This window comes from Pelmatolapia mariae, linkage group LG17 (genome assembly GCF_036321145.2).
Source record: "Pelmatolapia mariae isolate MD_Pm_ZW linkage group LG17, Pm_UMD_F_2, whole genome shotgun sequence".
Classification (NCBI taxonomy): domain Eukaryota; kingdom Metazoa; phylum Chordata; class Actinopteri; order Cichliformes; family Cichlidae; genus Pelmatolapia; species Pelmatolapia mariae.
In genome coordinates this window covers 1,003,462-1,019,816 of record NC_086242.1, presented here as the reverse complement: position 1 = coordinate 1,019,816, position 16,355 = coordinate 1,003,462, and the positions used below count along the sequence as shown (strand labels likewise).

The 16,355-nt window shown below is 45.5% G+C and overlaps 1 protein-coding gene across 2 annotated transcripts in view; it reads right to left on the bottom strand.

The window, feature by feature from the left end:
• Window positions 1-1,323: 1,323 nt before the first annotated feature.
• Window positions 1,324-16,355, bottom strand: part of braf (B-Raf proto-oncogene, serine/threonine kinase) — a 32,250-nt gene continuing 17,218 nt past the window's right edge. The window contains exons 9-20 of one of the 2 annotated variants that reach the window (XM_063460139.1): window positions 16,166-16,205; window positions 14,658-14,777; window positions 13,380-13,516; window positions 13,184-13,301; window positions 12,233-12,317; window positions 11,929-12,105; window positions 11,799-11,845; window positions 11,189-11,307; window positions 10,736-10,867; window positions 9,602-9,736; window positions 7,913-8,066; window positions 1,324-5,070 (exon numbers count right to left, since the gene is read on the bottom strand). In XM_063460139.1, coding sequence (XP_063316209.1) covers window positions 5,048-5,070; window positions 7,913-8,066; window positions 9,602-9,736; window positions 10,736-10,867; window positions 11,189-11,307; window positions 11,799-11,845; window positions 11,929-12,105; window positions 12,233-12,317; window positions 13,184-13,301; window positions 13,380-13,516; window positions 14,658-14,777; window positions 16,166-16,205 — 1,287 coding nt within the window. In that variant the 3' untranslated portion in view covers window positions 1,324-5,047. The remainder of the gene's footprint in view (window positions 5,071-7,912; window positions 8,067-9,601; window positions 9,737-10,735; window positions 10,868-11,188; window positions 11,308-11,798; window positions 11,846-11,928; window positions 12,106-12,232; window positions 12,318-13,183; window positions 13,302-13,379; window positions 13,517-14,657; window positions 14,778-16,165; window positions 16,206-16,355) is intronic. The other variant, XM_063460137.1, reaches the window with a different exon arrangement.

Sequence of the window (16,355 nt, the reverse complement as noted above, 5' to 3'; positions counted from 1 at the left end):
TTAGTATCTTGCCCAAGGATAAGGCATTCAGACTGGAATCAAACCCCCAACCTTCCAATTAGTAATGACCTGTTCTTCCTCCTGAACTACAGTCACTCCTAACTCTGTTTACACATTTCTTCTTTCGACTGCTGCCATTAAGGCTCACCACAGCACATCATGAGCTCTCACTGTCCCAGTATCCTCCGCTGTCCCACCAACATGTCACTGGATCCATGAACTTTCCCTCCAGAGCTGAACTGACTGAAACGCACCATTTTCATCATTTTGTGCTTTGTCTTTTTTATAGACTCACCAACAAATTTATTATGTACACCTGTTAATGCAAGTATCTACAGCAGGGGTGTCCAACTCCAGGCCTCGAGGGCCGGTGTCCTGCAGGTTTTAGATCTCACCCTGAGTCAACACACACACATTACCAGGCCTCTGGAGAACCTCAGGACATGTTGAGGAGGTCATTTGAATCAGCTGACACATCTAAACCCTGCAGGACATCGGCCCTCGAGGCCTGGAGTTGATCTAATGAGTCTATCGGCAGCAAAACAATCGAAATCTCAAATTATCTCGTTTCATTAACATGACAATGAGGTCACTGTACTCAGATGGCCCTCACGGTCACTGGGATGTGGTGGAACAACAAAAGGGGGTTAAACCTGGAACTAGCTGTACTCTGCATGAACATCTTCACCTGGTTGCACTCCTCTCTGCCTGAAGAATTGCAACATAATATTAATTCTACATTTGTGAAAAGATGTAGCATTAGCTCACAGTGTTGAGTAATGAGATGGAGATTTTTCAGCACCTTTCCTTTTGTAAAACACACCACAGCACACAGACTGTGTATTATTATCAATTTTTTTCTCAAAGCATCAAACGTAGAAGTAATTATTCTGCAGAAAAATGTTCATCAGGGTTTTATGGATCCATATTAGTGATGCAGAAGTTTAATGTCGAGCTCAGGTACAGGTACAGGAATGCATCGTAGAGTCATGGCCTTCTGAGAACCACACTTACTGTCCATATTTATTGTGTATTAAAAATATTAACTGAAAATGAAGGCGGAGCTTTAGGAAAAGGGTTGAATCATTTTGAACAAGTGATTTCTCAGAGATGCTGATCTGCAGCTGCTGGCTGAGGCTCCAAGTTTTCATTCATGTGCATTTATGGACTTCACAGGTCAAGTAATGCATTGATGAAAGGTTCTTATGATTTGGTATTGCTCTCTGATCTCTGTGGAACGGGATGTACAGTCATGATCACGCTGCCACCTTGTGGATGTCACAGCACAACTCGACTCCGGCACATCACACACAGAAAACCAGGTAAAGTTTTCATGCATTTCTTTAATATATCAGTTTTTTATATTCACAACAAATACATTAAGCTCTTTCTCTGTATGATACACCCTTAAATATTTTTACACTCAAACATTTGTTTGCCTATGAAAATGTCTTTTAATCTTTGTGACTTTATTTTGAACGTGTTGTACTTTGTTTGTACAGTTGTTGTCTCCATGCCTCCTAGCAAACTGACAGTATTTCCTTTGTACAATATTTACAGGTGAAAAAAACCAAACAAATCTAAAGTTTTACATGATAGTACTCGGTTGAAAGGAATTGTTGGGTTTAAGGTGCAGGCAAGGAGTGAGGGAGGGAATGTTTAAGAAGAAAGGAACGTGAAAGTAGAAGAAGGCGGCTAACGGAAAGCGCTGCATGAGACGGAGAGTCCAGTGTTTGCTCCTGCAGGATCTATGAAGCTAGAGCAGATGTACATGGTATTCCTATAGAAAATAACCATCTCCAAGGAAAACCAACGGAGCACTCTTGAAAAACACGTCAATTTCCTTCCTTGAATTCAATCACGTGAGCCGATCCCAGCTCTGCAGACGGCAGGATGTTAACACTGCCTGTGGAAGGCGGCTGTGTGCTCGGTTTGGTGAGGCTAAGCTCAGAAATAGCTCACAACTCCAGGTGCCGCATCACTCGGTCTTCATCAGCACCTCCATGGCCCGATATCTCTGGTGCTTTAAGTCAACGTGAACTCAGAACTTTTCCATCCAAACTTTGGACAGTTTCACTTCTGTGTGACCGAACAAGACCGTGAGACGCAGCTCCTGTGCATCATGTGAACAAGACGAGTGGAAAGTTGTAAAAAGTCAGATTTTAGTGCCTCTGTAAGAAATGTAGGACTGTGGAAGCAAAGTAACTTTTTAGCTTATGTAACGCAACGCACCATCCACGAGACTCAAAGGCAACCACTGCTGACGTTACCCGTCCACGTCTTTGTTTGTGCAGCGTGACGAAGCTTCAAACTGATAACTGGAGCATTCAGACGGACCTCGTCCTCCTCTGTGGGTACCCAAGTTTGGTTTCACTGACAGTAGAGCTTCTTCATCATCTTCACGACACTGTCAGCAGTGATCGCTCTGGTGACACAATCACCTGCACAGGAGACTTTAAGAGTCCTCTGGAGAAAATGGCAGCTGTGGGCAAAGCTTTAGGGAGCCGTGGGGAGCAGCAAAACCTCCCCAGTGACAGGACGATATGTAATTTAATAAAAAGGCCAACATGACCTCTACGTATCATCTCTAAAAGCGGCAGACGGAGGCGGGTACGGGTAAATAAACGCTCGTTACTGATCGGCGATTGGTTCTGGGCTTCTGGAAGTTTTGAGCGCCGGACACTGAATTCGAACCTTTCAATCGAACCAGTTTCTCGCTCTGAGATGTGACGCTGGACGATACTGTGCATGCTCAGAGCTGTCAGAAGAATTCCATAATCCTTGAATTGATGACGTAACTACAACGTTCAGTCACGAATGCTGCGTTCAGCGATGCACCCTGATATGTCCCTGCAGCTTTGCTTGTGGCTGATGTGTTAGCAAACAGCCACCTGCACGTCCAGTGTAACCACAGCAAGAAAAGCTTTCACTTTTATCAGATCAAGGCTTTCAATTCGTCTGCAGTCACTGGCTCTTTGCTCACGTTTAGTCGGTGCCTGACTTTACTAAAGGCAGCGTCCAGCAAGTTGAAGTGGTGACAACAACGCGGTCTCTCTGTAATAAACTGGGAAACAAACAAAGCCCACACGTGCAGCCGTACAAAAACAGACAGCAGATAGCGACCCCGACAGCCGGTGGACATTTATACAGCAACAGTTTGTCTCGCAGACTCCACGACCCCCTCAGCTCCGTGTGCCACTCATGTGGAGTAAGACCCCAGCTGAGCCCACGGTGCTGTGGGCTGAAGCCTGGTAGGTTCTCTTTTTCTGCAGATACTTTGAATCTAACGTTTGTTGGCTACGTGACAGCGCCGGTTTAGTTAGATTTTCTAAAGCAGATCATCTCACGATGTGGCGACTGAAACAACGTTAAAAATACAAACTCACTGGAAAGGAAGCCATGGAGGTGACGGGTAACGTCTGTTTCCATCATTCGTATTAGAAAGACACACATGGATGCGAAGACCCGCCCTGTCGGCGCTCGGTCTGACACGTCAACTAGCCGCGCGCTCTCCGTCCACGAGGTGAGGCCAGGAGCCTCGTCACTGCGGTACGCCGGCAGGTCTGCAGGCTCGTCACACGGTCCTCGAATGAATATTTACAGTCCTGCACCTGCGGAGGACAGCTTCACTGGAAGTCTGAGCCATCTGCTCGCTCACATTTTTCTTACATTAGAAACAAAGAAACAAAAACAAAAAGGCGAGTCACTCGTTCGCTTCAATCCATCAAAGTGCAAATATGAGTCACATGACTAAAACAAGGGTTGTAAAAAAAAAAAAGAAGCCTGAAAATAAACCCATAAAAAATTCACATAAATAAGTCAATATGTGCAGGCCTGCCTGTACAGGAAGAAGGCAAACAAAGAGCAGAACACAAATCTAAACCTGGAATAACATGAAGAAGTACAGAGAATGTAAAAGGTGGGATTAAAGGACATTTCCAGAACTTTCAAAGCCGCAGAACTCTTGATCAACAGCAGGTAACTCTGCAGCCCAGCGCCCACGAGCTGCAGCCAGTAACATGTCTGCGTGAGCCGAGTGCAACGTTAAAGCTTCGTGGTCCCACAGGAAGAAAAGAAAGCAACGCCACGACGTGCACTTAGTGTGAAAAACAATCTGTGAAAACGATGAGAAGCAAAGAAACGCTGAAAATGTCACAGAACAAGTTGAGAGCTCGGAGAGGCCGTACCCCACGAGCAGGTCCAGCTGAAACCTTCGGCTGTCTGTGAACATGACCTGATGTTACCTTGGAGACAATCATTTCTGCTGCTTGTCACATGACCACAATATCCTTTGAAAGGGGGAAAGCTTTTAAAGTGGAATGGAGAACATGGTTGAGGTGCAGATCTTTTGCTGTCCTGCCATTAAACCCAGAGAGAGCCTCGCTGGCAGAGAGCAGCTGCCATGTTGGAGACAAACTCCATAAACACCGAAAACAAAAAACGGCTAAAAGATCCAAGACAGAAAGTATTCCCAGCAGCTGCTAGCTAAAATGGAAAACACAAATGGAAAAAATACAAGCAGATTTCTCTTTCAAGTCATCGTCCTTCAGAATCCTTCTCCTCCAGCCCATCCCAGGGAAGCGCCAACGCCTTCCAGCAGCTGACGGCGTGAAGCCTCCTCTCGGTCCGCAGGCCCGTTCTCTGCTCAGCAGCACGGCTAACGCCCAGCTCCTCCTCACCGGCACAACAGCAACTGGACAACTCGCATCCAAAGCTCTCCTTTAAATGGTTTTCCTCCGTGGGTCAACTTGGATCCATCAGGCAAGGCGATTACTTCCACGTCTTCCTCAAAGCGGTTTGGTACGGATATCTTTGTCTTCGCTTTGTTGTTGTTCCGTCTTTTCTGATTAGTTTGTGTGTGTTGCTGCCGTCTGCCCAATGGACGGCTTCTTGTTAGTGAGGCTGCCTTCTTCGAGGTGACGGAGGAAGAAAACGGCGTATTTTTTTTTTCCTTTTTCTTTTTTTTCCCAGTAATGAATGAATCCACCGCAGGGACACAAGACTGTTGAGGAGTGACGAGGGATGGACTGCTGGTATCTGCCGCCATTTATTTAAATGCTGAAAACTCCCCTGAAAAGATAAAGAAACAAAGACAGACGGTGTGTGGAGAGCAGCCAGAGCAGTGTCAAGTTTCAGGTGGAAATATGAAGTTAGTACGTTTCCAGTGAAGTTTACTTTATGAAATATCTTTGGAGAACAACACTCACCCAGAGACAAAGGCCAACCGATACAAGTATGGGAAATATAAGGACTACTGCACCGATGCAAGTGCCAAAGTACCACAAGCGAGGGCCTCAAGAAAACCTTCTATTATTCTATTTGTTTTTATGCACAAATCTGAGAATATCCAACAACTTTAACACTCAAAGGGAAAATAACTCCTGACACTCTGTCACACATTACACAAAAATAACAACACCTGAGACTCTGCGTGGACTCCAGCTTGTACAGAGCGCTCACAGCACTTTTGGGCAGGATGGAAACAACAGCTGAGACAGCTCTGTGGCTAACAGGGGGCTGCGAATATATCGGAACTACAGCGTTCAAGGAATACACTCTACCTAATTTACTTCATTAAGCAAAGTATAATGGTCAACAGTGATCACTGACTGTTTTTAGGAGCTTTTTGAGATTAAATAGAAGAAAATATAAAACATTAAACATGTTAACAACACAAAAGCCATATTAGACGCAGACTACTTTAGGCTCGGAAGCAGGATTCGTCACGTCATCACTTAAAGACCGGGTATAGGGCTTTGGAGCGTGATGTCACGGGAGCGGGGCCACCCCCCCTCCCGCCATGACAGTAGGCCAAAGAAAGCACACAGAAGCGTCAGCTATGGTTCGTACGTGCTGTGTTGCAACGTTAGATCACACGATAAGGAAGGCAAGAAGCTGGAAAATTGGCTCTCTTTTCATCGTTTCCCCTCCTGGAGGCAACGGGAGGGATCTCATGTATCCGATATTACTAAACGAAGACGTCAGGCTTGGATTGCAGCGGTCAGACGAGCGGATATCGAGTTCTCTGCCATCCCCAATTTTTTGTTGGTTTGCTCTCTTAATAGGCTTTTCGTGTTATTTTGAATGCGCTGAGGTCATAGATAATTAGATAAAGCATCCTAATGTGTGACGCTGCAGAACCACGTCATGTTGACGGAGTAGCGTATTATTTGGCATTATTGCAGGCAAACCAGCATATGAAATATGAAACAGAAAAGAAAAGTATGTTTTTTTTTTTTATTCAAGATCTGTTGACATGTACTTAGCAAGTACATACACATGAAATGCAAACTATTTACATGGCAACGCACAGCTGGCAACCTCTGGCTGTATCTTGGTCATATGGTCAACGTACTCACAACGTGGAGGCTTAAAAACGGCCAAATCTTGTACCCAACCGTTTGTGAATTAGATGTGCGCCTCCAGGAATTTATAATTCTGAAAATGATTCGCCGTGTATGCGCTGACTCCACAGACAAGGTACGCGACGATATCGGGATATGACAATGGCGGTAGGCCGTCTGGGTTTCCGCTCCACTGCCTTTTTTCATACGGGTCCACATTACCGATGCACGCTATTTTTTCAAAGTACCGTCTCTTGGCGTCTGGGCGCAATCGTTCGCGATACAGCCCTTTGTCTTTTGCGCTGATTTTAAGCAGGGTTCTGGCAGTCCTGCTTCCAACACAGTGTGTTTGTTTTGATTTGTGGCCTTCTGACATGGCGCTGCGATCCCACAATGCACTGCGGCGTGACGTCAACTCCAAAGCCCTATAGTGTATTTAGTGTTACCACTGGCTGTTTTACGTACCGTATTTTTCGGATTATAAGGCACATTAAGTGAAACAAAACAGTCAGATAAATCAAACTTTACTCAGCTCATTCTTCTTGCTTCCTCCACTTCTGTACCATTGATTCATTAATGTTGAATTCTCTGCAGCTGCTCTATTCCCATGTTGTTGCAGTATATTAATGACTAACCTGGTATTGTGGATGGATTATCTCAAAAAAGTTAGCGTTCATCCTCCAGCTTTACTGTGTTTATGCTATGCTAACATAGCTGTGTAGCTAGCGATCACGTAGCACATCATTATATACCAGCTAGCCCAACTTCAGTAACCCTACAAACGTCACTGCTGTTTAGTTTTCTGTCTTCATTTATGTTGGAAGTGATAGCAGAGCTGTACGTTTGGATTTTTCAGAAATCTCTCAGTCAGAACATGCTATATCATGTTTAGGTGGAAGCTAGCGAGCTAACTTCCTGCTAACTTCTAACTCTGTTAAATGTAATAAATTCTGTTTTCATGGATGCCTGGATGTTAAACTTAATTGTTACACCTGGTAAAGCAGCAATGCTGATCATTTTATTAAAGATGAAAGAATTTAGACAGTTTGTAACTCTCAGTGATGCTGCAGTGATCGTTTGACTTTGGGACCTGAGGCTGACGGAGTTTAGGACCCAGATTACTCCGCGAGGCTCCTGACTACAGTAGCCGTAATGCTCCGACAATCCATCAAGCGCTGCGGCTTCGTAGCTTACCAAAGTCGTAGTAAAACATTTTTGACAGATGTTTGAGCGCCGTGTAGCACATAAAATCGGTTTGAGGTCAGTAAGCACAACCAGTCTTTGGACTGTCAATTTTTGAGAAAATTAAAGGATTTTAAGTGCGCCTTATAGTGCGGAGAATACGGTAAGTGGAAATTCAGTTCCAAGAAATATTCTGCAAGCCAACACACTGAAAGATGAGATGTGATGCACTAAGCATGGTTTGGGGATAAGGGACGTTCATTAGAGGTAGTTATGGTGTATGTGATGAAAAAGCTACACTACCACTTCCTGTTACTGTCACTGCGTGCTCCAGATTTCACCTCTCCAGATCCTGAGAAGTGATGTTCCCAAGAAAAATAACTCACCGTAACCGCCGGCCTGGATGGGGGTTTTAGGTGAGGCGCAGGCATACAAACTGAAGTCCTCTGTCTGAAAACCAGCTCGGTTTAACGAAGGCTCCGAGGCGCTGCGGTGGATTTTGGGTAACGAGCGAGCCAGCAGCTCAATGGATGCCAAAATCTGAAGAAATACACAACAAAGCCACAGGGGTCGTTAGTCAGGATCGTACAATCACCATTCCCTCACAACACAAGAAATGAGCGACTACATCAGCTCAGCTGCTTTCTGTGGTTGTAGCTGCTTGCTGAGGCCATCGGGTGGCAACGCAACAACTGTCAGAAAGAAGGAAGTAAAGAAATCCAAAATGCTGCAAATTAGGGAGTAAGGGAGAACGCTCACTCTGCACCAAACTCTGAGCTTCCACCCTGAAACGATCCATGTCTGTTTGCTGCCAGTAGCTGAAGGGCTTTGGAGGTGAACACCAGGACAGCAAGAGTCGGATTTCATGGACAGAAATGTCACTAAACTGTTGTTAAATAACAAATATTAAGACCATTAGAGTTTAAAAAGAAGCTGGGAGCAGCAGTGATGAGTGTGAGAGCAGTGTGCTGCATTTGTGACCTAGTTTTTAATCACTTCTCTAACAGAGGAGCTTTTTTTCCCCACTGGTTACATGGACTCAGTACCAGGAGTCACGTCATTCCTTATAGAGCTCCTTCTGCTATTGCACATCTCCAGTATGGGCAACTTCCCTGGTGCCTCAAACCCTGGCACAGTGCTGTAGGTGTTCAAACCCCGGCAGGATGCTCTAGATATGTTTAGAGCAGAGCCCTGAATAAAACTTAAAATGTGACGTTTGTCAGTGAGACTAGAAAAACTGTATGAATATGAATGCACACACGTCATGTGGCCAGCTCAAACTAGGCTGATGTGTGCCCCTGAAACCCTTTTACTTTTTTTTTTAAATTTTTTTTTTTACAGTTATTCATTATACTTGTGTGTGCTTCACCCAAAGCTCCTTCACACAGAAAGCAGCCCGTGCCACGCCGCCTGCTTGGTTGTGCTGCTCCCCGTCTTTCTTCGTTTCTTGGTTGTGTGATTGTATGATACAGAACACCACAGTGTGCTGAACATGTCAGTGCTCCCCATGTGTGGAAATGATGGGGATTCGGAGCTCTGTGCAGGTATGTGACACGCCCACAGAGCCATGGCTCTGCACTGGACTGTTAGGGGTGATTTTCATCACTGCAAACTGGGAAAGTCTGTGCCGTCTGCACCAGTAATAACACAACTCCTGAAATGTTTGGACCTTTTTTATGAATCCGTTTAAGGAGGCTTACCAATCCCTTTGTCGAGCTCTATGTACTAAGTCTGATCATTGTGTTGTGTATTTGCTAAACAGGCTCTATCAGTGCTGAAATTTTTGAGCAGGACGATGCTGAAGTGCATCTATTCCAGCAGCATGCAGTCCACACACAGAGCATCAGGAAATGAAACAAGTGTGCATTCCTGTCCCAACAGGCCAGCAGCTGTTCCCAGACATTATGGGAGGATACCCAGAGTAGGAAACACGACCCAGTCTGACTTTTTTCACATGTGTGCCTATCATTAAGTTCAAAACTGGTCTCTTGTCTCCGTGTCTCAGCGATTTTTGAAAGGGTTTGGAAGGAAAAAAAAAAAAAGAAGAGTTTACTGTAAATATGATTTCCTCTCACCTGAGGGAAGAGAGGCCGCTCCTCTCTCTTCTTCTTCAGGCAGTCAGCCATCAGCCTCTTCATGGCCTTTGGACAGTTGCTGCGAACCTTGCTGAGGTCAGGGGACAGGTAACCTCGTCCCACCATGAATATGATCTACGGAACAGAAAGAACGAGTCATCAAACAAACTTCGTCGTCACGGCCAGCTGAGGTCTGCTCCCTCATCATTAATGACAAATCAAAGATCTGCAGCTCATTCCAAGTGTGGAAGTTTTTGGCATTTGTTCAAATTTGGTCTCAAACTTTAAATATGAGGTCCAAAGGCAAAATGTGTCAGCTAGCTCTGCAACATCTAAACAGCTAAAGAGGATCACAGAACTCTTTGGATAAGAAAAACCTCCTGGTGCCTGAAAACACTGGAATTAGTCTTTGGACAGATAAACTAAAACTGCCGTGCAGCAGAAAGATGGGAAACAAATATGGAGAAAGAAAGAAACAGCTCATGATTCAACGCGTAACACATCACCTGCTCAGACCATGTGACGGTACGTGCATGCACATGGCTGCTGACAGAAGTCACAGGATGAAGTGTGAAGTGCACAGGACTTTGCTCAGCTTCAGCCAACCAATCAAACAGCGCCTCACAGTGGATGGATAATGAACCAAAGACAAACCCAGCTAAAGGCCTGGCAGAGCATCTCACCCATTCAACAGCAAACACCATTTATATTCCAAACATTATTAAAATGATGTTCAGTCCAATTTATTTTCAGCCTCTGAAAATGGAAACTTTGTATAAAACTGGCTGAAATTCCCAAAACATTAAACATTTGGGGTTCAATCCCTCCTTCTGCACGCCAAATATCCTCAGGCAAGATAACAACCCCAAGTAGAAAGCACATGCATGGAGAGAAAAGTACTTGTATGACTGGATGAATGAGGCATGGTGTGTAACGTGCTCAGAGTAGAAAACCCGACAGAAGAGCCATTTAACATGTTAATGCCACACTGGGGGAAATGCACTTGTTAAAGCAGCAAAAACATGGTTCAGTCTGACTGCTGAACCAGAGGTAAAATGGGGCGGAGTCTGGAGTTAACGGCACCGTATCTGTTAGAGCGAGTGCAGCAGTGGGGCCATGATCACATCCACTCACCTGGTCTCTGTTGTTGATGTTGGAGTAGGGCAGCGCTCCTGACATCAGCTCGTAGAGTACGATGCCAAAGGCGTACACGTCCGACTGGAAGCTGTAGGGGTTCTTGTCCTGCAGCCGGATTACCTCTGGAGCCTGACGAAGCACAAGTTACACTGACTGTCAATAATTCACTGCTTGTTCAGTCAAACTGAAAGGAAATGTCTACAAAAGACTCAAATCAATATTATGGCAATGAAAGGGGGGCGCTTCTTTTTCATATTCTCTGCAATACTCTGTTCCCCCAAACAGGGTGAAAATGGGCTGATCTGCATTTCTGATCACGTCTGTGTTCTCACTCTTACTGTATTAGCCTCAGCACGCCTGGTATAACGCATGAGCACATTTAGAGAGCATACATCAGATGGAAAGAATGACAGGAAAACAAAAAGTGTCTCGTAGGACACGAACACCGACCATCCAAAGAATAGAGCCTGAAAGCTGTTCAAACTGGTGGGAGCCACTCCAGCGGGACTTCACCGTAGCCAGACCAAAGTCCCCGATCTTCACTGTTAGGTCCTCATGGAGGAAAATATCTGGGACAACGGGTCAAGGAAACACTCGTCTACTTCTGAGCTCCTTCATATTCCAAGTATGGATTTTCCATTTTGATCCTTCATGAAATGACAAAAAACCAAAACACTAACATGACAAAAACCCGTCAATATTTAAAAACGACGACACACACATGCTGGATGCTACAATCCAGTGAATCAATAAGTATCGTTTCTTCTTCAGTTACAGATATTCTGTATCGTGTGTCTTGCAGTATTACACAGTATTGGAGAATCACTGCATTCTGATCCCATCACTTTGGTGGATGAATGGTAATAATATCATATTTGATATTTTGGTGCGCTCCCTCTGTCTGGGCCGGGGGGAAGGTCCGGCCTGTTGGAGACGCCCATACCTGCTGTAAGGTGTGCTCTTCTTATTTTCCCCTGAAATGAAGCATTTCTTGGTCCTGCTTACGCTCCTGTAGCACCAAGTCCAGTTATCAACCGATGACTTTGATTCAAAAGGATACTGTTGCTCTTCAGATCTCTGTGTATGATGGACTTGGCATGCAGGTAACTGAGGGTGAAGAGCAAAGCGTCATTAGAGCGACGGCATCATTGTGGAATTTGACAGCGCTCAATGTTGGAAAGGTTACTCACTCCATGCCCTGCGCGGTCTGTCGGGCTATGTCGATCAGTTTGATCATCTCGAACTTGGTCTCGATGATGTGCAGGTGGTGGTACAGACTGGAGCCTTCACACCACTGGGTCACGATGGCCAGCTGGGGCTTGGTGGTGTAGCCCATGAAGAGCAAGATGTTCACGTGACGCGTTTTCCTGGTGCAAACAGACAACGTGTTCAAATTACAGCAGATTTACACTGATGACAGAGGATGCATCAGTAAGGCGACGTTCTGCAGTGTGCAGCAGCGCGCTTGTGCACAAAGGAGAAGGCGGGGGTTACCTGAGGACTCCCACTTCATTCTTGAATGCCTGAAGCTGCTGTGGCGTGGGAGCGGTGACATTCAGCATCTTCACTGCCACATCACCTGAGAGCCCGGGGACAAAATGATTAAAGATGACACTAATTCACTAACTGCTGAGATTTAACAAGGAAAAGCTAACGCACGAAGCAGGATTGGGTGGAAGTTCCCACCCTATCATGTTGAGCCTGAGAATTTCAGTTTAAAAGCTAGCTTAAAGTCTCCACACACACACACACACACACACACACACACACACACACACACACACACACACACACACACACACACACACACACACACAGACACACACACGTTTGCTGACTTTGGTGATCTTACTATAATACGTGGAATCTGTCAATAACATCTAATATTAGCATTTATATCTACAAAAGCTAAATTATACACAACACATTAAAAGGTCATCATGTTGCCTGGCAACACACAACAGCCTAGAAAGGTGCTAAAATAGCTAATTCTTTGTCTTTTTGCACCTCATAAAGACATCAGACCACTTTCACGGCCAACAGCATAAACAGACCAGACATTACTGTACGCTGGGTTTGGTCCTAACGCCGCTCAGCCCGTTTTACGCTACAGCTACACGAGCCCAGAAGCTCTAATCTGCTTTATTTATTCCAAATCATTTTATCTTTTATCTGTGGCGAGCAGGTTTATCCAGCAGAGTTTGTTCACCCCGAGCTGATGGATACTGTTCTATCCCAGAAAGACTCAAACTCGTCCCTGACCTTAACCCGCTTGCTGGTCCTGCTGGACTAACTGATGCAGGAAGCCCGTTAAATGATGTCACAAAGGAAGCAGCGTGTACATGCTGCTCATCAAAGCATGCACACGATCAGCAGGCAGGCTGCGGCATGTAGACGACGCTCTGTAGGTGTCTTTGCCGAGCGTGGGGTGTGACGCAGTCTTACCGTGCCACTTTCCCTTGAAGACAGTTCCAAAAGATCCAGAGCCTATCCTCTGACCCAGGGTAATCTGACCTTCCGGGATTTCCCAGTCATCACTGGAGTCCCGCCTCCCCAGGGTTTTCTGTCATACAGGACAGTCGATCAGCACGAGCGCACAATGAGACGCAGCACAACGCTAGCATCTGCGGACGCCACTCACCATCTTATTGCGGTCCTCGGACGAGGAGGACGATTTGCGCTCCCTCTGCGGGCACGGCGACTTCTGCGGGACCTTGACGTTGGTCAGAGAGCCAGGCAGAGAGGCGGGAGGCGTGGCCGACAGACCTGCGGTCGAGCCTAGAGAAGAAGATAAAGAGTAGTGAAAGGTAAAGGTCTGGAAGTGAGGGACTTGTCAAAAACAGAGAAGGCAGGAAGGGGGAAAAAAAAGAGACTGAGGCTTCAGCATCAATGTTTGTGTGTGTGTGTGTGTGTGTGTGTGTGTGTGTGTGTGTGTGTGTGTTCGTTCACATGTACAGGACAGGTGAGGGCGTGCTTGGCTGGATGGCAGCTGTTTGTGTCACAGATTTGATATTTTTGGTCACCGATTCTTCCAAAACAAAGGTTCTAATATGTAATCATCTTTTTTTCTCTGAACGGGTCCTGAAGTTAAGATTCAGATGTCCTGAAAGAACTACAAAAATGCCGTCCGGACATTTTCAGCCGGCTTGTTTGAAAACAGACTTCACAGTAAAAGCAAAGAATACAAAACTGCTACTTCTAGTCTGAGCCAATCAGTGTGCAGACCTATTTGGTCAGTCAAAGGAGTGCACAGACTACGCCGTACTCTGAAGATGGCACTCTGCAGCATGGATGCATTTTATATTTGTGACACTAGCAAACACCTTTTTGATTTCAAACAGCTGCCAGTTCAGGCAATAGCTTCATATCCAATAGCTACAGATGCTACAGTTAGCTGTGATGTCTGAATAGAAATGGAAAAAAAAAATCCTGCAAACGAATCAATGGATCGTTCATGTTGACCAAAATCATGATTCAATTATGACGCTAAAAGCTGGGAGGCTTTGGAAATCTTACAACGACGACATATTAAAAGAAAAACTGGGAAACAAATATGACTCTTTGTTATTATGTAACAGTTAGGGTATAGACTGATTTTAACAGCCTGCTAACAAGATGTTGCAGTGAACATCAAAGCCCGCCTCGGGACAGGAGGCAGGCTTTCTGATTAACATGTCATTCTTTTTAACCAATGACTGAACACAAGAGCGCCTCCATCAAAGAAACCGCTATCCATCGAGCAGGCAGCGTGTGGTACTGCGCCGTGAGGTGTATGGCTGAAGGAGCATGTGAGGGCATAAAGGCAAAGAACAGAGAGAGTGTGGAGGGAGATGGGGCTGCGGTGGAGATGTGGGTGGGTGGGTGGGTGGGGTGTGTATGTGAATGGAAGAACAACACAGGAACACAGAGGCCTAACTACCTCGGAAAACGGGCTCGGGCTCAAAATCAAACACTATGTCATTGGGATAGGAGTATAGGAGGGGGCTTGAGGTCCGTGTTCGGTGCTTCCTCAAGCAGCAGGCGGGGTGGGTCGGGGGGGCTGCAGGGCAAAGAGAGACAGACAGACCATCACTGCTACTCAACACGCCCCTGTCACTAACTAGGCTCTAACTATGGCTACACAGTCAGAGCTATAAGCTGTCAGTCAGGGTGACTCCAGGGTTCGCTCTGGGCGTCCTCTACCATGAAGTCCATTGGCTCTTTACTCGAGTACATCTCCATGGTAACTCACACTGTGAGGGTCCAGGTTAGAGATCGACTGCTGTGGAGTTTTTGGATGACGTGTACACCTGCAGTAAACGTCAGCAGATGTTTGCTCTCATGCAGCAAAACCAAAACCTGTCTGCAGTCAGAGGTAATGAACACAATAAAATCACCGCAAGGATTATATGATCATGTACACACACACACGCACGCGCACGCACACACACACACGATCATTCATTTAATGGAAAACTTGATCATTGTCCTCTGTGGCAGCGCTGTGATAACGACAGGTCTGCTAACTTGACTTTATTCATATAGTTTAGTAGCTTTTCCAGTCTGACTGAAGCGCGCACACACACACACACACACACACACACACACACACACACACACACACACACAGGTTTTTAATACTAAACTACTGCACAGTGCTCTTCCTCTGACACACACTGTCTGCAGCCGTGTGTCACTTCCAGCATTTATTTCGTGTATTGTTTCTTTTATCACAGAATTTTTCCAACTTTCGTGTCAACGTGCAGCTGAAACATGGGTTAGCTTGTGATGTTTGTAGCTAGCTTCACGTGACTGCTTACTCTGACAACTTAAGACTTTGACTGCACTTTGTAGTCGACTAATAACTGAACACTACTCATTCCCCAGCATGTCTTTATCCTGTCTTCCTTCTCTCACCCAAACCAGTCACAGCAAATGGCCCCGCCCCTGTTAAAAGGGAGTTTTTCCTTCCCACTGTTGCCAAAGTGCTTGCTCATAGCGACTGTTGTGATTTCGTGCTGTATAAATTAAACTGAACTGAATTGCAAGATTAGTTTCAGGATCTAAAACTGCCACACCACACTGAATGTAAAACAGTCCACACACGTGTCACAGATGTCCACTCTTACTGCACACCCAGATTACACTGGAAACATTGTTTAACACTTTCCGTGTATTGTGATGCTTTGCTGCAGAGCTGCTTTGTTGGGACTTTTGGAAAATTTGTCAAATGTTTTAGTTTCACGTGAGGAGGAGCTGAGCCTGGAGGAGCACTCAGACCGCTCATCCTCGAAAACCCCTGACCTTCAGCTCACGGCTCGGTGACTGGCAAGGCACAGGACTGAACACACACACACACACGCACACAGATAAAAAAAATTCAAGAGCACAGAGATGTGAGATGATGGGGAAAAAGTTGAGTGTGAAGTTTCCCTCTTGGATGCTTACCTCCATCTGACCTCGGTAAGCCCTGATCTCGAATCAGGTCCTGAAATAAAGAAGAAAGCAAAATGAACATGAACACTGTGTCATGATTTCAGCTGCTGCAGAGGGTGAAAAACACGCTTAACATAAATACATGAGGATTTGCTCCAAGTGCAAACTGATGGTATTTACAGAGGGTAAAGTAAGTATTGAA